At 38.4% G+C, this 27072-nt stretch overlaps 1 protein-coding gene across 5 annotated transcripts in view; it reads left to right on the forward strand.

Moving 5' to 3' along the window:
- Positions 1-27072, forward strand: part of Gpc5 (glypican 5) — a 1110053-nt gene that overhangs the window by 252804 nt on the left and 830177 nt on the right. For all 5 annotated transcript variants that reach the window (XR_012907933.1, XM_075949575.1, XM_075949572.1 and 2 more), the window contains exon 5: positions 17892-18017. Coding sequence is in view for 4 of the 5 variants with exons in the window: in XM_075949575.1 (XP_075805690.1) it covers positions 17892-18017 (126 nt within the window). In the remaining variant the exon portion in view is untranslated. The remainder of the gene's footprint in view (positions 1-17891; positions 18018-27072) is intronic.

Raw genomic sequence — 27072 nt, forward strand, 5'->3', positions numbered from 1 at the left:
GGGCACTCCCACAGGTCTGTGCCTCCAGTACCCTAGCATGTCTTGCAGGGAGGACAGGGAAAATTCTTTGTTTAGATCTGTATTGTGTTTTTAAATTGGACTATGGTTTGCTGATGTCTAGTTTGTTTAGTTCTTTATAAACTTTGAATGTTATCCCTCTGTCTGATGTAGAATTGCTGAAAATTATTTTCCCATTCTGGAGGCTGTTGTTTTGTCCTATTGACAGTGTCGTTTGCTCCTTTGCTTTGACGTCCAGAAGCTTTTCATTTTCATGAGGTCCCACTTATTAATTGTAGATCTTAGTGTCTATGCTATCTGTGTTCTGGTCAGTAAATTTTCTCCTGTGCCAAGGTCTTCAAGGCTATCCCCCACTTTCTCTTCCATTAGGTTCAGTGTATCTTGTTTTATGTTAAAGTCTTTGATTCACTTGGACTTGAGTAGTGTTCATGGTGATAGATATGAGTCTATTTGCATTCTTCACCATCTGATTTTTTTCCTTTTGGTTGCAGCACACTAAATTGTCTCATTCTTTTCAGATGGACTTCAGTTCTGGGATCAATATTTAGTTATTTGCTGGTAAATAATATGAACTGGTATTTTGTGTATAATTTTTTACCAAAACCTTTTTAATGAATGAATAACAATCCCTCTCTTGTGCTTTAAAAAGCAGAGTATTTTACCTTCAGAGAGTCTTACAATAAAAACCCAGCTAAAACGTTAAGCACTCAAGGTCAAGTATATTTTAGCACCCAAACAACCAAGTACAAACTTTAGGGCAATGAAATCTTCAGTAAGTTTTATTCATTACTGAAACTAAGTGGATTCAGGTAAAAGGTGCACAAAAGCTGTTGAATAGATCTCATTATTGATGGAGGAAGGTCATTGGCTAATAAAGGAACTGCCTTGGCCCATTTCATTGGTTAGAAGATAGGTGGGAGGAGTAAACAGAACAAAACGCTGAGAGGAAGAGGAAGTGAGCTCAGACTCGACAGCTCTCCTCTCGGGAGCAGACGCCTTCAGAGAGACACCATGCTCCCAGCTCCCAGGCAGACGCAAGCAATGAAGCTCCGACCCAGGATGGACATAGGCTAGAATCTTCCCAGTAAGCGCACCTAGGGGCGCTACACAGATGATTAGAAATGGGCTAAATTAATATGTGAGAATTAGCCTAGAAGAGGCTAGATAGAAATGGGCCAAAGCAGTTCCTTTATTAGCCAATGACCTTCCTCCATCACATTATGAATCTAGCAGATTCATTGTCCTCTGTTTCTGACTGCCATCCACTGTAATTTAAGTTATGTAAATTACATATATCTCCAGTATGGATATTGTATATATTAATTAAATATCCAAAATTATAAAAGTTAAGACATAAAGATAAAGCATAACCAAATATCATACTACCCAGTGTGCACAAACAAATGGAAGGTCTTTTCTTGAGTATATTTAAGTATTTCAATTCTGTATCATTTTTCCTATTTCATAATAGGGCTTAAATGCCATGGTAATCTATTTCTGTTTATTATTTGTGTATTGTGAAGGTTCATTCATAAACCCATTCTGAATTTTATTGCTCACTCATTACTTACTCTCCAAACATTATAGGTTTCACTTGGAATAGGCGAGGCTGTATTGCCATAGCAGGCATTAGTGTACTGTCTTCCTTATGCTCTCTCATCCTCTTGAGTTTATAACACCTCCCTTCCAGAGAATGATATATTGCTTCCACAAGATATATCTTGAGACCAAGTGCTTTCTTTTTATGTTTTTAATGTTGAAATATTTTTGTATCTTTCATATTTTTTCTTTTCCCATCTTTATGGATGATCTGCTTTGTTTTCTCATTCTAAAAACAAACTAATTTCAAAGCTTCAGAATTTTTTTGTGCTTTTTTTGAGGCTTTGTTTTTCTCTGTGTAGCACTGGCTGTCCTGCAGCTAGCTCTGTAGACCAGGTTAGCGTCAAACTCATACTCCTGCCTCTCCTTGAGCACTGGGATTAAAGACAAACCATATGTAAACCTTGAAAGCATTGTGTAACAAATGATGATCGTGTTTCCATTTAAGGAAACATACATTGAATGAAAGAGGAGAAGCGTGTAAAAGTAAGGGAATGAAGATGCGCTATTTCTATAAATTAAAAACACACACATAGATGAAAGCTCTCCTCAGCCCCAAGCACAGTTGTCGAGGCCATTTCTTGGAACTGTGCACCTGTACGAAGTTTCAGCAGATCAGAAAAACAAAACTGACTGTCACCACTCATAATAAATGCTACATGAACATTGAGGGAGTGGGAACAAATGGGTTAATTTTCCCTAAAAAGAGAAGACCCAGTCCACCTCAGTCTTTGTGTTAAGGAATTCCCTTCTTTAACCATAACCAAAGGAAAGTCTGCGTATATGAGTTTTGTTTCTATTTCTGTCTTGAAGCATCATGGTCAAAGAAACTTACAAAAGAGTTCATTTTGGCTTCCGTTCCAGAAGGATAAGAGTCCATTGTGCCTGGGTAGTATAGCCATAAGCACCAGTTATGGCTGCTGGAGCAGGAAGCTGAGATCTCAGGTCTAAGCTGCAACCATAAGCATGGACTAGAAGTGGTACTGGGCTACGGGATCTGAACTCCCCCCCCCACCCCTACCACCACAGTGATGTGCTTTCTCTCTAGTAAGGGCTGCACCTCCTGAGCTTCCACAAAAGCTATCTCTGATTAGAGACCAAATGTAAGAATACCTGAGCCAGTGAGGGACTTTTCTCATTCAAACCATCACATTCTACTCCTTAGCACCCACACGCTGACGGCCATTCATAATGCAAAATGTGTTTAGTTCAACTTTAAACCCATTTAGTCTTTGTCAGTATTAACACTTTTCAAAAGTCCAGAGTCTCTTCTGATGCTCAAAGCAACTCTTAATTGCAAGCCCTTGTAAAATTCATAAAGCAAATGATGAACTTCCAGTACACAATGGCAGAGAGAAAGTGATGCATGGTGGGGTGAATGAGAAGGTTGTCCATGGTAGTTGCCGAGAGCGGGAGCACTCACTTCTTCTATCTAGAGAAGAGGGGCGAGTCCTGTGAGTCTCTTTTGTTTGTGATTCTGTCTAACCATAAGCTGCAGATAGGCCATGGTGGTATAAGGGGCTTCTGCCTGGGTGGAGATGGAAATGAACCTCTGCTGTTATTCATGCTCTTCACTGTCACTCTGCCCTCTGCCTAAAGAACACACCTCGTTTAACTCCCACCCCTCCACCTTCTCCCGCTGCTTCCCTCAATCTTTTCCTCAGAGGAGTCTTACTTCTCTCATCTGCCCATATCCATTCCTGGACTCAGAATGTGGGTCTAGGGAATCTGATCTAGAGATGTCTAAATTTATCAAAAGCACCCAGAAAAAAAATACAGACCACGTATAAATTAATAGAAACTCAATTTCTAAATAACTTTGTCTCCTATATGTCATAGTTCAAAATCCTAATCAATTATCTCCTTTGTCTTTTCTCCCCTATATTCATAAACAACCACAACAACAAAACACAAAACAAAAACAAGACAAGACGAACAAAAAGCAGCAGCAACAGCAAAACTCCTTTCCTTGTGTATGTGTGTGCTTTCTTTGTTCTAAGATTTGACAACAACTATTTGCATATTAAACATGACTCTGTATAAGAGTTGGGCTAAGGTACTTTGTGGACTGTGCAAACATCACCATTGGGAAGAAGAGATCTGAGCTATATGGTGGGAATGTGTTTGTTTCTGGAGATGTAATTATCTAGATTTAGCCTGTTACATTATGCTTTTTATATTCTACAAAAAATGAGCAAACTCATTTTTTGAGAAGACTGAATGTTTGCTATGTGCTGGTTATGGAGCTCGCCATAGCTCCATCAGGAAAGTTTCAGCTAGAAACTGTAACCCTTTCCTCATCAAACCAGCACAGGGGACGCAGCACTCATATAGCTGTCTCAGTCATTCCAGGCAAAGCGATTTTCCCTGTGGCACTTCCTGTTCCCTGCTTGATTTCTTGAAGTTAGCTGGTAAGAATAAGCTATTAGCAAGCTTAAGTCAGTGATAATTAGCTGAACATTATTATTTCAAAGTGGTGTGGCTGTGCCAATTAAGTGGGTAATTAGGAAAACCCCAGGACAATAAATTAAGACACAGCCTCAACACCAGGGTCCCATCTGTTCACCAGCATGCTTTCCAATTACCCAAGTTTCTCAAGGCAGAACATGTGATGAAGGGATTGTCTGCATGCACCCTGTGTGTTTGAGTGAGAGAGACGCTCCTAGGTGCTTTGCAAAATTTAGATAGCGTCATGTATGATTTTGGTGTCCAAGTAGGAGTAGGAGGACCTTTAATACTTGGTGTATATTTAATCTTTGAAACAAAATATGATTCCTTAAAAAATTTCTCATTGGAACATCATACCCAGAATATCCTTTTTTAAACTGTGTTTATTGTGATTTGGGTGAGCTTTTTTCACTTGGATTAATAGAAGCTATATTTATTAAAAATTGAAACTGAAATCGACTCTTGACATTGCAGTGCTTATAGAGACCAATAAGCAAGGCTATCGTGTTGATTGGGAATGCCGTTGTTAACTAAAGCAAATCATATCCATATATATATAAACCCAATATATTAAGTGTATGGGGAAATTTTACATATACTCAATAAGAACAGTAAATCTTATTAGGTTTGTTAACAATACAAATAAAATAAATTTGCATTAAATGGATCAGTTTCTTAAAACACATGAGTTTATAATTGCTGAATAAATTATAATGCTTATTAATAAAATAAAATAAGTTAAACTTGATAATTCTACAGAATACTGGCTCTATGTAATTTTTAAATGATAAATAAATCAAATAAATACACTGGGTTAAAGGTAACATTAGAAATGTAAGTATTCTATGCATAAATACATACATAGCACAGAAAAAAAGAAACTTCTGAGAAGAATTTACTATCTTTTTTAATAATAAAGAATGCAATTTACAATCTGTTTCCTAAAAGGAAGTAAGCCCTTTGAGGTGTCATTATTATTTATTACCTGAAAGTTTAATTTAGTAAAATAAAGGTCATGCTCTTTGGATGAGAAAATTTCTGTTTAATTTAAAACAGCACTTAGCGAGTGGTGGTACTAAGTAAGTACTTCCAGGGCAAGCCAGACCTGAGCAGAGCTTCAGACAGGGTGCCAGAGGTGAGGCTGGAGAGGAGCATGGAAGGAGGGAGCAGAGTCACAAGCAGGCCAGAGCGGAGACCTACATGAGTAATGAAGATGAGGAACTGCAGGGGTCAGAGCTCAGGCCTACAGGAAGCACCTAATGCCAGAAGGCAGAGCAAACATATGGCAGAGGTTTAGGATCCTGGGTCTGAACCTTTGGGGGTCATGTACCCCACAGAGAACTGATAAAGCCTTCCCAGAGACAGGCTCATAAACAAGCACAGAGAGAGCCGTGTTGTCGTGAAAAGCAATTTGCTCCAGATGAAACTAATATTCAGAGAACGATGTCCTTAAACACACATGCACACACATACACACACAACTGTCTTTTATTTTCTCTTTGCTCACGGGAAACCTCCCAGCCATTGCATAAGACATCTTAATTTAATGCTAGCCCGTACATAACTAAATGGACACTGACCGCCTTTTGTCATGAAAGGGGAGAGATAGTGTCCAACAGTTGATGTAATTCCACATTACAATTAGAATAGGCCTTGGATGGTGGCTATGTACATGCAGGTTTAATATCTAATAGATTTTCATTTCTTTGCTTTGACTGACAAGTACTGAATGCTGTAGAAAACTATGAAGCTATTACTGCTGAGTGAGAGCTCTCATTGCTCACTTGTTTGGATGACTATAGGCTTATGTCAGGGAACATCACGAATACTGTAAATTTTCACGCTCCGTTGATGCTCTCCTAAGCATTGTTCATTGTGTTAATCTGGGATGTCTGTAATAGTACACCTGGCCATTTTGAGGATTAAATGAGTGGAAACAATTTTTCACATATTTCTCACTATAGGAAGAATAAGAAAATATGCTTCAAACCATGAAAAGGAAAATCCTTTACGTTGGACAGATCTCAAACTCTTTCTCCAAAAATCGATTTCCAAGTAATAGATTTCTCAGGTATACCTGGGGCTTTCAATGGTGGTTATAATGTGACAGTTGAATTGTCTCATTTTTAGCCTCAAAATATCCCCCTGCAAGGAAATCAAGCTGTGAATGGAATTCTTGCTAAATGACACACAAGAAAATTCTGTTCCCCCCTTCTCCTTACTTTCTTTCCTTTACCTCCCTTCCTTCCTTCTTCCCCTCATTTCTTTCTTCTATACAAGCTCATGACATGTGGAAACAGATGACGTTTATGAATACATAAGTCATTTCAGGATTTTTAAACAGCCTATTGGAGGCAAGTAGGCAGTAAACGAAGCTTGTCTTTGTTCAAATGGAGAAACATTACTTGCATTTGAAGCAGCATGGTCCTCCAAACATTCAAGCTTTATGTTCTACTTTTTTGGGCAAGGCAAAGAATATTTCTAACACTGTATGTCTGTCAATGACCTTTGAAGTGTTTTAAAGACACAAGCATGCAGTAGGGAAATGGAGAACAGGAAGGGCCAAGAGGTACTATAATAGCACTGTTTCCCATTGCCTGTCTAAAGGAGACACCAAAGTTGTAATTTTCCCAACTGTCTTTACAATGGTAAAACAAATGTGTGCCTAGTGTAGGATTGTATCATTTAATAGAGACAGTTCTATTATTTAGTATTTATTCATTAACTTTCCCCCTAAGAAAGAAATCAGAGCACTGTTCCCTGGTGTCTTTAGAATCACATGTGGTTTGGTTCTCTTGGAAGTGGAAAAAATGGAGTTTTAAAGCAAGTTTCAGGGTAATTCTTTATGCTTAGACTCACATTTGTAGAGTTAATAGACATGTCAGGCCACATTCTAGAAAATATGACTCTTCTTTGATGACTTTTGAAATCAATAGAACTAAGACTCTTCTCTTGCTATATTGGTTTACCTTCCACTACCAAGAATCTTGTTATAAATCAAATATTACAACTTTCGGATCTTGTAAATTGAACAGGCTCACTGGATATATAGCCTTCATCTTATTTGGCTTTGTGTATAGTTTTCCATTAAAACCAATCCTGATACACACACACACACACACACACACACACACACACACACACACAAATGAAAAAAATACAAGAAGAATAGAAAACTTTAATTTCCATCAGGTTGAATATATTTTGGATGTTTTAATTCAGTAAAACAGTTACACATGTTGACTCCTGCTCACTAATCTTCTCTATGCTCAACTATGTTCATAGCAGCATTGTTTGTCATAGCCAGAATCTGGAAACAACCTAAATGCCCCTCAACCAAAGAATGGATAAGGAAAATGTGGTACATTTACACAATGGAGTACTACACAGCAGAAAAAAATAATGACATCTTGAAATTTGCAGGCAATGGATGGGGCTAGAAAACATCATATTGAGTAAGGTAACCCAGACCCAGAAAGACAATTATTATATGTACTCACTCATATGTTGCTTTTAAACATAAAGCAAAGAAAACCAGCCTACAAATCACAATCTCAGAAAACCTAGACAACATAGAGGACCCTAAGAAAGATATACATAGATCTAAACTATAAGGGAAGTAGAAAAAGACAAGATCTCCTGAGTAAATTTGGACTGTGGGGACCATGAGAGAGGATTGGAGAGGAGGGAAGAGGCAAGGGGAACAGAGGAAAGTGTATAGCTCAATAAAATCAGTAAAATACTGTAATGTTAAAATCTAGTCCCTGTTTAGGCTACAGCAGTGTGCAGTAACTTCTGCCATGACTTTCACAAACACACAGACAGGCCTCCTACTGGGACATTGTGAATTCCTAGCTAGCAAACTGTGGTGCCAGAATTTCACCTAGGAAGTGATTTTATATTAAATGGAATATAGTTCCTGTTTCCTGCTCCATACCTCTTCCCTGCTTAGGAGTCAAAGAGCCTTGGTAAACAATTTTTATTAAGTAAATAGAGTCCTGATCTGAAAAATTACTTTTATATATAATAAGGGATATTAGATAATAATAAAGAAGTAAAAATGAGAAATAGCAGAAATAGTCCATATGCAAAAAAGAATAAAGGAAAGTAATTTATTAATATTCTAATTATAAGAAGCCACAGTATTATCCAGTCTAACTTTACTCCTAAGTACCAATAAAAGAAATATCCAAGACTTGACATAAAATGCTGTATTCCTTCTCCCCTTCTCTCTCCCTCCTTTCTCCATTTCTCTTCCCCACTTTCCTCTTCTCTCTTCTTCTCGTTCTCTCTCCTCCCTCTCAGCCTCTCTCACCCTCTCTTACCTCTCTCCTCATATACTCACACTTACACACTCATACTCTCACATTTCTTGCACAACACACAGAGCAAGCACACTGACAGACCATCGGTGCAGAAGCAGAGGAGCTGGGAGCACCAGAAAAAATCCAGTTTCTCTTTGATAGCTGTATCACTTAAAGTCTTTGAAGGGTTTTCTTCCCCTAACTTAGTGCTGATCAATATGAACAAAGAGATATTTTGGTAATCAGCAGGCTGGATCCTAATTGAGGGAGACAAAAAGCCCATCATGTCTGTTTGTCTGTCTATTTAATTTTAACTTAAGTTGCTCAGCTCAGCTTAACTTATTTTGTCTCAGCTCAGGAGTGTGTAGATGAAGCTGGCTACTTTACACAAGCTCTATCTTTATTACTTAGTCATCAAACCTGACCCCATCTGTCTGCCTTTCTATCTGTCTAACTCTAGTAGTTCATTCACATGAGCAAGTATATATACCACATACTACATACTATTCTCCCCAATGTAGGTAGATTATACAATCTCAAAATGAAGGTAATAGTTATTTGTGGAGTGTCCTGAATTAGAATCAAGAGTGTTGCAGATGTACCATTTCACTTAACTTTCTTGATGCTTTTGACCAAGTTATGAATAAATTGGCATTCTCATTCCAACAAGTAGAATTTGCCACAGTAGCTGCAACTTCAATTGAAATGAATAAAAGTTACGTTGTAAAGAAATTACATCTTTTTCCTTGAGTGGATACCCTGTGTTTTTATGGTGGCCAGAATTGTTTTAAATCTTTTCCATCTGATCAAGTTTTTCATTTCTTTTCTTTTCTTTTTAATGTTTGATGTTAAAACATTAAAGTCTCTTTTAATGAAGAACATGATCAACACCTTTTAAGGTAGATTTTCATAATACAGAATAGTGATATTAGATCTAGGCTTGAATGCCCACTTTTTTATTTTCTTGGTGGGTTTTAAATCACACAAGAGGAAAATGCATTCAAAACGCATGTTTCTTATTGGGATGATGAAGGATAGTGTGGGGATGCCTTGTTTTATCCTTGCTGCTGGCTGTAGACTGTCAGCTCAGGGCTAAACTAAAACTACAGGAGAAGCCTCATCATGGAGCTCCTGTCAGAAAAGAGCTGCCAGAAAGGATGTGGAAAGATATTTGTAAATTTCTTAGAATTCATTTATCCCCCATTTCTTTCCATGTTGCTTCTTCTCTTACCATCAATTTCATCTCTTTTGGATTGTAGAGGAATCCCTGTCAGTCCTTAACAAAATGAAATCATGTCAGGTGAACAAAACTTCCTGTAAGGATGGGAAAACCTGGAATCATTTAACCAGAAAGGAAAAAAGGCTCTGCAAATGATGCTGAACAAACCTTAGGTCACAGTTCCATGATGGGAAGTGGGTTCAGATAGGGTTCAGAGAACAGACCCCAGGAGTTCCTTGGGTGATACAAACATATTAAAAACAAAACCGTTATCATAGACTTAACATTTTTGAAACACACTCTGTTTGTGATTAGTGGAAAGCATTGGTTCCTAGGAAATGGTGACCATGTATTTCTCTGGGCTGGGAAACCTAGATTTCAACTGTTCCTTTGGTTCATCAAACTACATACATTGCACACACACTGAACTAGTTTCAAGTGCTGTGGGATAGAAATCTAAAAATATTTTTTTTTTCAAATAGAATGACTTAGGTGAGAATAAAGTTAAATGATTAAATATAGATTCAGAACAGCAAGAGAAAATAGTTCTTATCTCGAAGCATGTAATTATATATTTCCTCTGCTGAGCTGGAGACTGACATTTTAAATGCCGACTGTTTGACAGCTGTGGTCAGACATCTCTACAGGGTTGAGCCTGCTCATTAGTGCCACATTAACCTTAACTTTGCCTCAGGCCATTAACTAGCAAACTGCACATTTGACCTTTGTTCTACAGATATTTTCAAACAGTGGGCAAGGTACTGCTTTTAATTTGGGTTCTGTATTATGTGTGGACTGACTTTATGGGTAAGAGAAAAAAATCAATACATGTCATTAAATAAAGAAACATGTGGTTGGAGACATTACACAGAGGAAAGCTCCATTTGGAAATGTGATTCTTTTCCAATATTTTCCCAGATAATTAGCTTTGGTCCAAATTAGAAATAGTGCCTACTGTCTCCAGTAGAAAAGATAGAGATGATATACAACACATGACAATATATAAATGGCTTAAAGGAAACAAACTGCCACAAGATAAGGATAGTGGAATAAAACTTTATTTTTAGAAATGCCTAATCAAATGCAATGCAAACCCAAATGTAAATTAGAGTCACATGGTTAAAGACACGTGGTTCTCTAGACGAACAAAGTCTAACTTTATTTGGACTTCACACCCAATGTATGAGGCATATGTCAAACTTATAATTAAAAGTTAGTTTAATAACGTATTTTATTAGAATGTATGTGTGACTATATACAATTTATAAAATACTGTACAACTATTTATACTTAAATGTGATATATATTTGTGGAGTTTCAGGGGTTCATGTTACCCAGTTAAGTGTGGGAATAGCTTGGTACCAATTTTGTAGAACTAAATTGTCCATATATACTGTCTTTCTAATGTTCCCCCCTCTGTCTGAGTGCTTGTTAATATCCATGTAGTGAAAGTTGGGAAAGGGTAAACATCAGCCTGTCAAGGTCAATTTTGCTTATGCCAGGAAGGGTGCAACACTACAAAGAAACTCATTCACTTGATCTTCAGATAAAAACCTTTGACTTATTTTATTGCTCAGTGAAAAATGTTGCTTTTGTTATTAAAGGCAATTACTGTATTATGCCCCATTGAAAGTGTTATTCTATTTTATAGTAGTAACTGAGCATGACCACGTCAACACACCACGAAAAACAATTCAGAGATGGGTTGCATTTCCTTTTATATATTTTAGTATGTGATGTATCAGGAGACTCTTCTGGTACTGTTGGCCTCAAGGGCATGAAAAGCAATGAAGCAATAACTATGCTAGTCCATGTTTCTCCCCTGTCTTCAGTAAGCTCAGGGCAAACAAGGCCGCAGGCTATGAATGAGCAATTGTGTTATAGACCTTTTCTTTACTGAGCCAGCACTGCACAAGTCTGGTCGTTAGCTAGTGATTAGAATTTCCTCTGCTCTCTGCTTCCTTGGCTGCACATTTCAGATATATAGGTGTTTCACATATATTATTCCTATCTCAACATTCCTATCTGAACATACTATATTCTCAGTGCAGATTTTCACAAAGATAACACATCTGTTTTCTATCATAGCAACATACATATAAGTGATATTTTTGCTTTCTTAATGTGATAATATCCATAAATTATTGGAACTATAGAAGTACTCCTCTACTTAATATTTTAAAATTTTTCTTTTTTTTAAATTTATTTATTTATTAAAGATTTCTGTCTCTTCCCCGCCACCGCCTCCCATTTCCCTCCCCCTCCCCCAATTAAGTCTCCCCCCAGCCCGAAAAGCAATCAGGGTTCCCTGTCCTGTGGGAAGTCCAAGGAACCCCCACCTCCATCCAGGTCTAGTAAGTTGAGCATCCAAACTGCCTAGGCTCCCACAAAGCCAGTGCGTGCAGTAGGATCAGAAACCCATTGCCATTGTTCTTGAAACAACCTAGATGCCCTTCAATGGAAGAATGGATGAAGAAAGTATGGAATTTATACATATTAGAGTACTACTCAGCAATAAAAAACAAGGACTTCATGAATTTTGCATACAAATGGATGGAAATAGAAAACACTATCCTGAGTGAGGTAAGCCACACCCAAAAAGAGGAACATGGGATGTACTCACTCATATTTGGTTTCTAGCCATAAACCAAGGACATTGAGCTTATAATTAGTGATCCTAGAGAAGCTAAATAAGGAGAACCCAAAGAAAAACATATAGGCATCCTCCTGAATATTAACCTTCAGCAAGCGATGCAAGGAGACAGAGATAAAATTTTGATTTTTAAAACCTTTAACTTTTTTTCTGACATTGATAATTGATATTTCATATATGCTGTTGTGGAAGAGGCCTAAGGAGATCCTGGGGTTGATTCTTCCCTACCAAGTGTGTCTCTGGATTGAACTCAAGTCATTAGTTTTGCTGGCAGGGGCCTTTACCAGCTAAGCCAACTCAACAATCCTCCCTGTATAGTTTAAGTTTTTTCCCATGTGATGACATCATACAGATAGGAGAGGGAGCTACTCAAATGCATGGCTTCTTCAGGTTCTTTCTAATTCATAATGAGGGCATCTGTGATGGAATGCTATAGGATCTTAATACACAGTGAGGCTAAATTGTAACGACGTAAGCGAATGCAGACAGATTGTAAAAATATATATACAGCATTAATGGAGAAATAGACTTACAGAACCACCCTTCCAGCAGAGACCAGGAAAGCAGAAGCAACGGCTGGGAGCACGCTCACCAAATTTATAGGCAAACATTAGCCCAAGGCGAACATGCCCCCTTAGGGGCGGGACTTATCCCTACACTAAATATTAATGGGTTATTATATTTCAATGTAGTTCATTTCCTGGGATTGCTACTGAGTTTGTAATCTTGATATTTAGACATCTAACATTTTGATAGACTATACTAGGAGCATGCACTGATTCTTCACGATCTAGAAGTAGGTCCTATGGTTTAAAGAATTCTAAGGGTTTTAAGGGATCTTTTCAAAAAAGAATATAGTACTAATTTTCAATTCTGGAAACTAGTAAAAACCATGACATCACCTAGGGCTAATTTACCAAGCATTTGAGGATCTATTGGGTGTTAATGCTGATCAAACCCTCAGAACAAATGAAGGACAAGGAAGAGCTTTTGCTGTGAGAGGGGACATCATCCATCAGAGGGGGCATATTTATAAGTAGGAACAATTGTAGGTTAGGCCTATTAAGAACACATGGGTGAGAATCAGAAAGAACCCATAGATGCTGCATGGATCAATGACGAAGGGAGGTGGAGCCAATGGCATTTTGAAGAATGGCCAGATGGATAGTGATATCAAAGGCAAAGCTAAATAGAGAAAATGAACATGCTAAGCATAAATTTTGTTCATGCAATGCAGGTATATTTTATGAAATGGTTCAATAAAAATGTGAATTTTGGCTGGAGTGTGTGACCAGAAGCAAGAATAGTTGGCATGAAAAGATGTTACAGGGTGGAATGGAAAGAGGCCGTGGCCATCATATGACATTCTTATCTATATTACTTTGTATTTAAAAGCATCAAAAATGTTATTCATGACTTTCCAATGGTGCTTCTCAGTTCAGCTTAGAAAATGAATTGAATGTCCCCCTTTCTCCACAACCTCTCCAGCAAAGGCTATCATTGGTGTTTTTTATTTTAGCCATTCTGACAGGTGTAAGATGGTATCTTAAAGTTGTCTTGATTTGCATTTCCCTGATTGCTAGGGAAGTTGAGCATGAGCTTAAGTGTCTTTTGGCCATTTGAAGTTCTTCTGTTGAGAATTCTCTGTTCAGCTCAGTGCCCCATTTTATAATTGGATTGATTAGCCTTTTATGGTCTAGTTTCTTGATTTCTTTATATATTTTGGAGATCAGACCTTTGTCAGTTGCGGGTTGGTGAAAATCTTCTCCCAGTAAGTGGGTTGCCTTTTTGTCTTAGTGACAGTGTCCTTTGCTTTACAGAAGCTTCTCAGCCTCAGGAGGTCCCATTTATTCAATGATGCCCTTAGCGTCTGTGCTGCTGGGGTTATACGTAGGAAGTGGTCTCCTGTGCCCATGTGTTGTAGAGTACTTCCCACTTTCTCTTCTATTAGGTTCAGTGTGTTCGGACTGATATTGAGGTCTTTAATCCATTTGGACTTGAGTTTTGTGCATGGTGATAGATATGGATCTATTTTCATTCTTTTACAGATTGACATCCAGTTTTGCCAGCACAATTTGTTGAAAATGCTGTCTTTTTTCCATTGTATACTTTTAGCTCCTTTATCGAAAATCAGGTGCTCATAGGTTTGTGGGTTAAAGTCAGGGTCTTCTATTCGATTCCATTGGTCGACTTCTCTGTTTTTATGCCAATACCAGGCTGTTTTCAATACTGTAGCTCTATAATAGAGTTTGAAGTCAGGGATGGTAATGCCTCCAGACAAGAAAGGGGGACACTCACCCACTGCTGGTGGGAATGCAAACTTGTGCAACCACTCTGGAAAGCAGTGTTTCGGTTTCTCAGGAAATTCGGAATCAACCTACCCCTGGATCCAGCAATACCACTCTTGGGAATATACCCAAGAGAGGCCCTATCATACAACAAAAGTATATGCTCAACTATGTTCATGGCAGCATTGTTTGTAATAGCCAGAACCTGGAAACAACCTAGATGCCCTTCAACGGAAGAATGGATGAAGAAAGTATGGAATATATACATATTAGAGTATTACTCAGCAGTAAAAAACAAGGACTTCTTGAATTTTGCATACAAATGGATGGAAATAGAAAACACTATCCTGAGTGAGGTAAGCCACACCCAAAAAGAGGAACATGGGATGTACTCACTCATATTTGGTTTCTAGCCATAAATAAAGGACATTGGGCTTATAATGCATGTTCCTAGAGAAGCTAAGTAAGAAGGTGAACCCAAAGACAAACACATAGGCATCCTCATGAATATTAACCTTCATGAGGCGATGAAAGGAGACAGAGACAGAGGAGCACGGGACAGAAATCTCAAGGTCCAAATCAGGAGCAGAAGGAGACGGAGCACGAGCAAGGACCTCAGGACCGCGAGGGGTGCACCCACACACTGAGACAATGGGGATGTTCTATCGGGAACTCACCAAGGCCAGCTGGCCTGGGTCTGAAAAAGCATGGGACAAATCCGGACTAGCTGAACATAGAGGACAATGAGGAATACTGAGAACTCAAGAACAATCGCAGTGGGTTTTTGATCCTACTGCACGTACTGGCTTTGGGGGAGCCTAGGCAGTTTGGATGCTCACCTTAGGAGACCTGGATAGAGGTGGGCGGTCCTTGGGCTTCCCAAAGGTCAGGGAACCCTTATTGCTCTTAGAGCAGATGAGGGAGGGTGACGGGATCGGGGGAGGGGGAGGGAAATGGGAGGCGGTTGCGGGGAGGAGGCAGAAATCCTTAATAAATAAATAAATTAAAAAAATAATCACTTACATCCACTTAAAAAAAAAAAGAAAATGAATTGAAGGGAAAGAGAAAGGGCAAAATTAGGAGGCAAAGCCCATCTGTTAAGTTTGAAGTCTGAAGAATTTATACATTTTTATATGGACCTGATAGATGGTGCTTTAAATAAATGCTCAGACAGAGTACACTTTCCCATATCCTTTTAAATATTGCAATTCAATTGCTCATATGAATTATATATGATTTCTATATTTTAGTGATGTTTCCAGGCCAAGATAAAAAATTGACATGAGTAACGTAACTACTGAAGGATAATTAGCAAGAGCTTTTAACTTTTTTCATGCATGTATCATGCTTCCAAATTTAAAAGATAATGTCTTCATGATGATAGAAAAGTAAATATATGGATTAGTCACACCCATAGCACATATATGTGCAGGTGTATATATATATATACATACATACATACACACAGTAGGTCTATATTGCCATTAGGCAATTTGTAACATGTTGCTCACAGATCCCATTCAAGTTCAGGACCTCAATCTACCAGCATGAACCAGGAAGTCTTCTCTTAAAGAAGCCGTGCAGGTTCTGCTGCTTATCCTGAATCAGGAAGCCTTCTTTTTTAGGAGCCGCACCTCTGCTCACTGCCAGCAAACAGAGACTATCTGAAAAATATGTCGCTACAATAAGCTATGCTTCACTCTGTTCTTTTGTGTCTAAAATTCCTTCCCAAGATCTCACTTTTTATGTGGATGTAGTTGCCCCACAATGGCACCATTTATAGACAAAGACTGTTTGTTTGTTTCCCAGCTGCCCAGTGCAGAATAGTTACAGAGAAGTTATATTAATTACAACACTGTTTGACCAACAGCTCAGGAATATTTCTAGCTAACTCTTACTCTGCTAAGCCATTGGCTGAAACAGCTTTATTCACCAACCAATAAAAGCAATGTATATACAGAAGGACATCCCACATTACCAGTAGCTGCACTAGCTTGCCATAGAGACCAGGCAATAGTGGAGCATGCCCTTAATTTTAGAACTGGAGATGAGGATAAGATTGGAGGAGACAACTTTCACAGTTTCCTTCTGAGATTTTTGGAGGCAGGATCCTCAGTTTTGACTGAGGTAGAGATAAGAGCCAGTGGCTGGCTATTTTGCTTTTTTTATTTTAAAAAAAGATTTTATTTATTATGTATACAGTATTCTGTTTGCATGTGTGTCTGCAGGCCAGAAGAGGGTGCCAGATCCCATTATAGATGGTTGTGAGCCACCATGTGGTTGCTGGGAATTGAACTCATGATCTTTGGAAGAGCAGACAGTGCTCTTAACCTCTGAGCCATCTCTCCAGCCCCCTATTTTGCTTTTTTGACCTTCAGGTTGAACCCTAATTTCTGTCTCTGAGCTTTTATTAATCATGCATCACAAATACACAGGACATCTGAAAGTTCTCCTCCACTTTAGGTGTTGATAGTTTTTTTTTTTCCTGAAGCCAGAGCTCTCTGATTATGGCAATTCCAACTCTCCAGCTAACCGCTGAGATATTTTGTCTCTTCTTCCTGTATGCTTAGATTACAAGTGTCCACCACATCTGCCTAGTTTTCATAAATTGTGCTTATCTGAACATTGGCATTTGAATTTGAAAAGCAAACTTTCTTTGTTCTTCTAGGTCCTGGTTTTAAAACTCAAAAGTCATTGCTTTCTAAGCAAAAAAAATGCAAAATTCTTCATTATCATTGAATTTTCCCTTGTATAATCCTCAGGGGCACGAGAAATAGAATGTGAATATATAAAAAAGCAAACCTTAGTTGATATACTAAACATTCTTCACTCTATTAAATTTTACTGTAGTACTTCTGGAATATTTTATATCTAGGGCTTAGAGTCATGTATAATAAAAACTTACTACTTTGTATTCCTTGTTACCAAAGACTCAGAAACATAAGTTGAATAAACCTTTATTCAGGAGGCAATTCATTAGCATGTTGTAAGCCTGATGTTTTCCATATAGGATAGAAAATATTTTGTGCTTCTGTATTTAGACACAGTGACTTGGGAAGGATTTAGGGAGACGGAAGTGGTGTGTGTGTGTGTGTGTGTGTGTGTGTGTGTGTGTGTGTGTGTGTACATGGTATCCAAAACCTTTTGTCTTTAAAATAAGACTCATAGCCAGTAAACTTTTTTATTCAAAAAACAAGTGTAGATATTAAGATGGCATTCTTCTATAAAATAACTTTACTGGTTGTTAGAAAGATGTCTTAAATATATAAAAATAAGTAAAATATAGTATTCTATAAGGAGTTTGTAGTAATTTTTATGTGGATCCTCTCTATGGGTTAATGTTATCTTTTTTTTCCACTCAGAGAATTCATCAACAGCCTTAGACTGCACAGGTCTTTCTATGGTGGCCTGGCTGATCAGCTTTGCATCACTGAATTAGCTGCTGCTGAAGGACGGCCCTGCTGGAATGGGGAGGACGTGGTGAAAAGGTAAGTTCTGTGTAGAATTCCTTTCCTTCCTCACTTTCCTCTGGTGGAACTGAATAGATGCATAACTGTTGGCACTTTACCACACAGGTTAGTCAGACCTTTTCAGAGTCTCTGATTATTCTGATCCTTCTTATTATCTCACTCTGAGGGCACTTTGTGTTGATTTAAAGCTTTCATCATGTCCATCTGTCTCCAACTCACACACAACCCTAACCTCAAAACTGCTAGCTTCTGTCTAGTTGTTTTTATTAAGTATCTTTTTTTTTAACTTTATGAATATTAGATTGTGAGAAAACTCACTGAAACTTCACTACTCATCCAAAAATAAGATTGAGAGGGGAAAAAACAGTATTTCTAAATCATAAGATGAAATACACTTTCCACTCACACACTCCTGTTTGTTATTTTTATTTATTTTTTTGTAAAAAGTAAAAATTCACTTCATAAGAAGTGCTATTAATAGTTTTCAGTTTCTAATTCAGATCTTCATAACAGTTTGGTGACATGTGTTAAAGCACTAGTAGATGTTTTAATGTTGAACTCCTGAATTGTCTTAATAACATTTCTATAAAATATTGAGTCTAGATGACTGATATTTTAAACTAATTTTTGTTTTTTAGAAAAAAATGTAGCAATATCCCCAGTGAAAAGCTGTATGTGTATTTTGCTTTAGACATTCATTTTAAAGATATACCATTACTTAAAAAAATATCATTCAATTTTGAGAAGATTGAAACCAAGTGGATGTGTGTCATATTTAGGGGTGAAGACTATTATCCTCTTCATGGTAGGTTATAATACCATCACGTTCATCCTGAGGAAATTATGCCAAATACATCAACACACTAAATTGGTTGCCAAGATTGATTTTTATCATTCATTATCAGACTGGAGTGATTATGTTGGCAATGTTTCTTCTGCAGCCATTTGTTAGGAGGTGACTGATAAGATTATTTATGTGCACAGCTGTGCTGCTTCAGAGGTTCGTCAGAGAGATGCCTCTGTATCAGTTGCTTACCCAGTCTGCAAAACTGGGTAAAAACAGGAGACCTGGAGTACCTTGTGAATGAAAGAGAAAAATGTCTCAAATATCTGTAGCATAAGGAGAGTTTTGCCTCTGAAACAAAGTCTATTTTAATTTCAGTATTTTTAACGGCAGCCTTCCTGGCATACACTCCACTATAACACTGAGGTCAACAGGTCAAGTTGCTGATTTTAGATGAAATTGAGCTGCTGCTGCAATCTCGAATCTGCATCTCTGTAGCATGCTTTCATTATCTTGAAACAAAATTGTTCTCCGAAGGCATGCCAGTCCCTACTCTGTCCTCAGTTATCTGTGATTGTAAATTGATTGTTCAATGGTTCACTTCCCTCTGGGCAGTGAGGTTTAGGTGACAGCCCCTTAATTAGCAGGGCTTGCTTTTAATAGACAGAAAATCTAGTAACTCTCCCTTGATATCCAGGAATTCAGCATCTCTACATTAGCCCTTGAAACAGCCAGGAGCTGTTAACTACTCTAGTAAAATTAATAAGCCACATTATTTCTACTTTATCTTGATTTAGTTGATGTTCCCTAATGCTTCTGGCACAATCTGTTTTTTTTCTCTCTAGTTCTTATGTTAAGGTGATCATTTCCTTAAATGATTATGACCAAGTTTTTAAAATCAAATAAAAATAGACTATTGTTAGCACTCTTAACTTTGTACTTAGCTTATTACTATTTTCAATTTCAACCAGGAATCTTTTCTCGGCAGTAATTTCTTTTCTTCACTTTATCCATCGACTAACAGAAAAGCTATTTTGCTTTTAATCTTTTGTTATTTCTGTTCCTATAGTGTTTAATTGTATTTCATCTATTTTTACAAAGCAAGTGGTCTAGTTCTCATGTTAGGATCTTCATTTGAAGCCAATCAGTTCTCCAGTGCTCGGAATGGAGTCATGGAGTGACCACTGGTGTTTCATGCAAACTGTGTTTTTAGGTTACAGTATTTCTTGTGACATGACCCCTGACTGCTGCCAGTTGCTGTCCACTGTTCATGACACATGTCCTGTTAGGTTTGTAAATATTTCTAAAACACACTTTTCCTTTAATTTTTTTTTTACTTTCATTTTTAAAATGTTGCAAAAATAAAATCTCATGCACCAAAATTAACCAGATGGGAAAACTGTACAGCTCAGTGAACTTAGAGTAGCCATTCAGAATGGATACTGGGAAGTTTCATTTCTGATTATATACTTGACTATGGAATATATTTTATGAACTTACTCATCACCAAAAATGAAAATTCCTGCATTCAGTCCTTCCTCGCCCCTAGCCTTTACCCATAATTTTTTTTGTACTCACACAAATATAATTGGTTGAGAAGTAGAGGGTTTTCAAAAATGTAATTTGTGGGCTTATTCATCTCAGGAATCTACTATAGAGTGTAAAATCTCCACTATTAAAATGAGTAATTTCCAGCTAAATTATTTTCTCCAGGCAACTACATATACCACTTAGCCAAACTCCTACTTTCATTTCATGTTTTAGTAGAATGAACTCCCTGTGTGTTAGACCCCCAATTTACTGTACTAGCTACAAAGGTTTTACATTTATATATCACATCGTCTTTCTTCTGTTCTAATTTCTTTTAGAGTAAATACATTTTATTAAAGGGTAAAAGTGATTAATATCATTGAGTACACATGAGTGATTTTCAGAAGATAACAGAACTATAGGGAAATTAAGTCCATAAGACAGTGGTTCTCAACCTTCCTATGCTGCCACCATTTAATATAGTTCCTCCTGTTGTGGGTACTCCCAGGCATAAAATTATTTTCATTACTACATCTTAACTGTAACTTTGCTACTGTTATGAATTGTAATGTTAATATCTGTTTTCTGATGGTCTTAGGTGAACCCTGTGAAAGAGTTGTTTGTGCCTCAAAGGAATCTCAGATCACAGATTGAGAACCACAGCAATAAGTGGTACTGCACATTCGTATTTAGACTGAGAAATAATCTTGATGATAGGTGTTGGCAGTAGGTTCTTAAGTGAAGCTGAACACCTAACAGTGTAGAAGAAGAGGTATGGATCCTAAAATTTCCACCTGTCTCTAACTCTGGATGCTGTTCTCATTTTTCTCCAGTTTAACGGTAGGATTATGAGTATTTCCTGGTATATATTTAATTAACATTGTGAAACTGAACTCCAGACAGCTCTTCTAATCTCAGATGTGTTGGGCTAAAACATATTAGTCAGCATCATCCCAGCAAAGAGATGAGGGTGTAGTGTTGGGGATGTATAAAAAATGCAAATGCTTGTATAATGACAAAAGTTTGAACTCACATGATGGAAAGGTAGCTTAATGGTTAAGGGCAATTACTAATCTTCCTGAGGATCCAGGTCCAGTTCCCAGAACCTGCATTGCAGTTCACAACACTCTGTAACTCTAGCTCTAGAGGGATCATTTCTTCTGGCCTCCAAGGTATAAATGTGGTGACATACATCCATGAAAGCAAACACTCTTAAAAATAAAATAGTAATAAACCTTGAAAAAAATGTTAAGTCAGGATGTATAACATTTCGTAAGGGGAGAATTGAGACACGCCCCTTCTTGAATCATGGAAATGAAATACGCTATTTGTATATTCATCACATGAGGAGTCTATATTCTGAGTCCTTACTGGATGCATATAGATCTATCTGATATGTAAATTTGCAACAAATATGGAATAAATTTGTAGCGTACTCAACTGTGGACTTTCTCACATAACAACTAGCTTCTAGCTGTGTTAGCTTGAATTCTTTCTTACCAGAATTTTATTTTTTTTTAAACTGTAGTCTCTGGAGTGATCATTCTATTGTTTAAGAGTTCATAGCAGGCCGGGCGGTGGTGGCGCATGCCTTTAATCCCAGCACTGGGGAGGCAGAGGCAGGCGGATCTCTGGGAGTTCGAGGCCAGCCTGGTCTACAAGAGCTAGTTCCGGGACGGGCAACAAAGCTACAGAGAAACCCTGTCACGAAAAACCAAAAAAAAAAAAAAAAAAAAGAGTTCACAGCAAATACCAACGGATATTCTGGGGACCTTGCTGACTTGATAACCTGTTGTCTTTTTAAGGGTACATCATTATTCTCAGAGCTGCACTTTGCCAGGCAAAAGTATAAACTGTAGTAATAAATCCACTAGAAATCTTTTCATAAATAAAATCATGACCAATTTTAGGGTCGTTTGAATCACTGTGGTACCAATAGGATGCTTGGTTATCAGTTTTATAAGCAGTGTAAATTGTACATTGGAAGCACCCAGCACTACTTAATATTTGAAAATCTAAAATGCATTCAATGTGTTTGTTTATACTCTTTCCCAGTTAAGCTCTGGTTGAATCTAGGAGACATATAGTGGGTGTGAACAATTTCTACACTGTGTGTCAACCCTGAAAGGTACTAATTCAACTTCTAACTCTCCATATCTACCTGAGAGTTTTGGAGTTGGGAAATTTTAGTATGAAAAGGTGGCATAAAAATATTAAAAGACTACCTTCTGTGACTGATTATATTTATGATATTTTTACTGATGCCCCTGGCTGGCAAGAATTTAAACTTGAAAAGTGTCTCAGTGTGTTCAAGGCAATGCCTCCCCTCTCTTCTCTAAGGCAACGCCTCCCCTCATTTCTCTATCTCACAGTGTGTCTCTTTGTGCTCAGACGATTATAATGTTTCTCTTCTTCCACATGACCTGCCATAGAAACCACGGAATCCTTTCCTCACCACCTCTGGTTTTGGTGGGAGTCTAGTCTGACTTGTGTTTCTTTCTCTGTCACTAGGTGGGCTTCCACTGCATGTGTTAACAATGAGGCTTTTATACCTTCCCACTTATAGGGAACCCTTACTTGAGTCATTCACTTAGGATGAAGAAATAGGGAAATGCTATAGTATTCTAACATTTCCTCAAAGAAATTTTCTCATGTGGTTCTTTTAGCCTAAAATTTTGTATAATTAAGATGATGTCAAGCTACGGGACCAAAGTTGTATGCATGTAACCTATCATACTTCTCACCTTACACGGAAGGCAAAAGAACATATACCAAGTGTCGTCTTGTTCTCTGATGCATACACACAAAATAGGTAGTATGGTCAAGAGTGTTTGGAGATGGTGGGAGAGTCTGAAAGCACTTTCCATGTGAAGATAATAACATTGCACCTAAAATAGAATATTAAGTTAGGCAAGTGATAGCCCTAATATTTGGAGGACTTAAAATGTAAAAGCTGGTAGAACATAACAAATCAGATTCTAAAATAGGAAAAGCATAAATTCAAGCATTAGTTCAAATAAGAAATTTCCTATTTGACTAAGTACATTCAGAAATAATAAACATAAGGTGACATGGGTTTCTACTCATCCATTTAATAAAAATATATAGTAAATATGAGTAAATATAATAAAGTGTAATATGAAAACATAGTAATGAAAAATTGGAAGACATACTAAATAAACATTGTCAAGCATCTTCTCTGTCCACACAATGTTCTAGAAACTGGGGCAGAGAATTAGAGATAGAAACTATTGGTAGGATCCCATCTTCCAAGTAGATCAGGAGATAGAAGAGACAAATCGTGGTCAGATGTAGCTGTAATTCACAAAATCTTTATAGTTGTGGGAAATTCTTCACCTTGCAGACTTTGAAGCATGAAACAGGATGGGAGAACATCTATCCTTGAATGAACTAGTGAGCACTGGGTGCCCTCCAAGCTACATTCTCACCATTTGTAACTGCTCAGATTCTTCATTTTCCCTCTATGCTCTTTTCACATCGGCTTCACTAGCTTGTCTTCACCACCTAAAGCCAAGCTGCTTCTCCTTCACTGTAGTGCAGCCAGTAATTCAGAAAGAGGCTGTCAAATGTTCACAGCTGGTAACCACTTGTAAATGATCTACAGGAACATTCATTGGTTTTTAAAGATTTAAAATTTGTATTTTTTTGATAATCTTATTTATTTATTTATTTTTTTGTTATTTTTTTATTGATAAAAGAAGAATAAAGAAAAAAAAAGCAAATTTCCACCTCCTCCCAGCCTCCCCTTTCCCTCCCCCTCCTCCCACTCTTCTCCCCCTCCTCCCACTCTTCTCCCCCTCCTCCCACCCCTCTCCCCTTCCCCCCACTCCTCTCCCCCTCCCTCTCCAGTCCAAAGAGCAGTCAGGGTTCCCTGCCCTGTGGTGAGTCCTAGGTCCTCCCCCCTCCGTCCATATCTAGGAAGGTGAACATCCAAACTGGCTAGGCTCCCACCAAGCCAGCAGATTGCGTAGGATCAAAACTGCGTGCCATTGTCCTTGGCGTCTCATCAGCCCTCATTGTTCGTTATGTTCAGAGAGTCCAGTTTTATCCCATGCTTTTTTGGTAATAGTCCAGCTGGACTTGGTGAGCTCCCAGTAGATCAGCTCCACTGTCTCAGTGGGTGGGTGCACCCCTCGTGGTCCCGACTTCTTTGCTCATGTTCTCCCTCCTTCTGCTCCTCATTGGGACCTTGGGAGCTCAGTCCATTGCTCCAGTGTGGGTCTCTGTCTCTATCTCCATCCATCGCCAGATGAAAGTTCTAGGATGATATGCAAGATATTCGTCAGTTTTGCGCTAGGATAGGGTCATTTCAGGTTCCCTATCCTCAGCTGCCCAAGGAACTAACTGGGGACCTCAGCTTGGGCACCTGGGAGCCCCTCTAGGGTCAATTCTCCTGCCCACCCTAACGTGGGTCCCTTAACTAAGAATTGTGTTTCCGTGCTCCCCTATCCAACCTTCCTTTATCCCGATCCTCCTGTTTCCCAAAGTCCCCCCTCCTTCCCTTCTACCTTTTCTTTCCCCATCTCCCCTTACCCCCATCCCACCCCACCCCCAAGATCCCACTTTTCTCCCCGGCAATTTTGTCTACTTCCCTTATCCAAGAGGATAACTATATGTTTTTCCTTGGGTTCACCTTCTTACTTAGCTTCTTTAGGTTCGCCAATTGTAGACTCCGTGACCCCTATTTATGGCTAGAAACCAATTATGAGTGAGTACATCCCATGTTCTTCTTTTTGGGTCTGGGATACCTCACTCAGGATAGTGTTTTCTATTTCCATCCATTTGCATGCAAAATTCGAGAAGTCATTGTTTTTTACCGCAGCGTAGTACTCTAGTGTGTATATATTCCATACTTTCTTCATCCATTCTTCCATTGAAGGGCATCTAGGTTGTTTCCAGGTTCTGGCTATTACAAATAATACTGCTATGAACATAGTTGAACAAATGCTTTTGACATGTGATAGAGCATCTCTTGGGTAAATTCCCAAGAGTGGTATTGCTGGGTCCAGGGGTAGGTTTATCCCGAATTTCCTGAGAAACCGAAACACTGACTTCCACAGTGGTTGCACAAGATTGCATTCCCACCAGCAATGGATGAGGGTACCCCTTCCTCCACAGTCAATTTCCTTAGCGATCAGGGAAATGCAAATCAAAACAACTTTGAGATACCATCTTACACCTGTCAGAATGGCTAAAGTCAAAAACACCAAGGATAGCCTTTTTTTGATAATCTTATGTGAGTACAATGTACTTAAGACCATATCCGTTGCTCTGTTACTCCTGTCCCCTACTACCTACTACAGCTCTTCTGGATCTCCTCCCCACCCAATCTCAACTTTATACTCATTAACTTGTAGCAATTTTCGTATATTTACACTGTGACTGAAAGAAATATCACCCCGATACGTGAAATTTGTTGAACTATTTATATAAGGAACTCAGAATGTTAGCTACCACAGAGTAAAGACTCCATAAATGGTGAATCACTATGGCTAAGTAAGATCTGCTCATTTACTTTCAGGGTCAACATATCTCTGTTTTTGAACCCCCATAAGTGGATGAGTTATAACAGGAGAATCTTATTTGGAAACATCAATATATGTGAAGGGTAGCTTGTCAATTAGTAAAAACAATAAGAGCTGGAGAGATGCCATGACAGTAAATAATGTGTATTGTTTGCACATATGGCTTCAGCTGGGGTTCCAGAGCCCATATCAAGCAGGTAAAAACCCCATGTAACACTACCTTCAGGGGCTCTGACTCCCCTTTTAGCCTCCCTTCGCAACTTGTATGCATATACTACATACAGACACATGTGCATATACATAATTTTAAGTTTAAAAGGGCTGATGAGACGCCAAGGACAATGGCATGCAGTTTTGATCCTATGCAATCTGCTGGCTTGGTGGGAGCCTAGCCAGTTTGGATGTTCACCTTCCTAGATATGGACGGAGGGGGGAGGACCTAGGACTTACCACAGGGTAGGGAACCCTGACTGCTCTTTGGACTGGAGAGGGAGGGGGAGAGGAGTGGGGGGAAGGGGAGGGGTGGGAGGAGGGGGAGAAGAGTGGGAGGAGGGGGAGAAGAGTGGGAGGAGGGGGAGGGAAATGGGAGGCTGGGAGGAGGTGGAAATTTGTTTTTTTTTCTTTATTCTTCTTTTATCAATAAAAAAAAATCCAAAAAAAAAATCTAAAAGGACATATACAGGACTGGGGTTAGGAGGTGATTCCTTCCCAAATACTAAATTAGAAGCTATCTTACTAGGGTTAGAAGTACAGAAAAATTATTTTTAAGAGTTACTCAAATACTCCAGCTTGGGAAAAGAAGGTGTGTTTTCTACCCATGTAGTGGGTTAGTCTTTTCAGGAGAGAGATAACACTAAAATACAAAGATTTTCAGAGATGAAAGGGAAAATTCCCTAAGCAGGAGTTTGGGAATAGTTGATGGTGGGCTAGGCTCGGTGTTGATCATATTGAACCATTAGTTGACAAGAAAACCATGCCAAACCTCCAGCAAACCGTTCATCATGTTGTTCTGGGAAACAGGATAGTGCTAAGGTGGATGTACATATTACCACTTCTTGTCAACCATTGAGTTCACCAAGGAAATCTATACTGTACCAGAAGGTTTGGGACAAAATAGAGTTGGACATCAGCCATCACTGTGTGTCAACTCAGTTTCTTGCAGGTTGACACCATTCAAATAGACTATTTTTAACTTATTGCGTGCTTCTATCAG

This window comes from Microtus pennsylvanicus, chromosome 15, assembly GCF_037038515.1.
Source record: "Microtus pennsylvanicus isolate mMicPen1 chromosome 15, mMicPen1.hap1, whole genome shotgun sequence".
NCBI lineage: Eukaryota > Metazoa > Chordata > Mammalia > Rodentia > Cricetidae > Microtus > Microtus pennsylvanicus.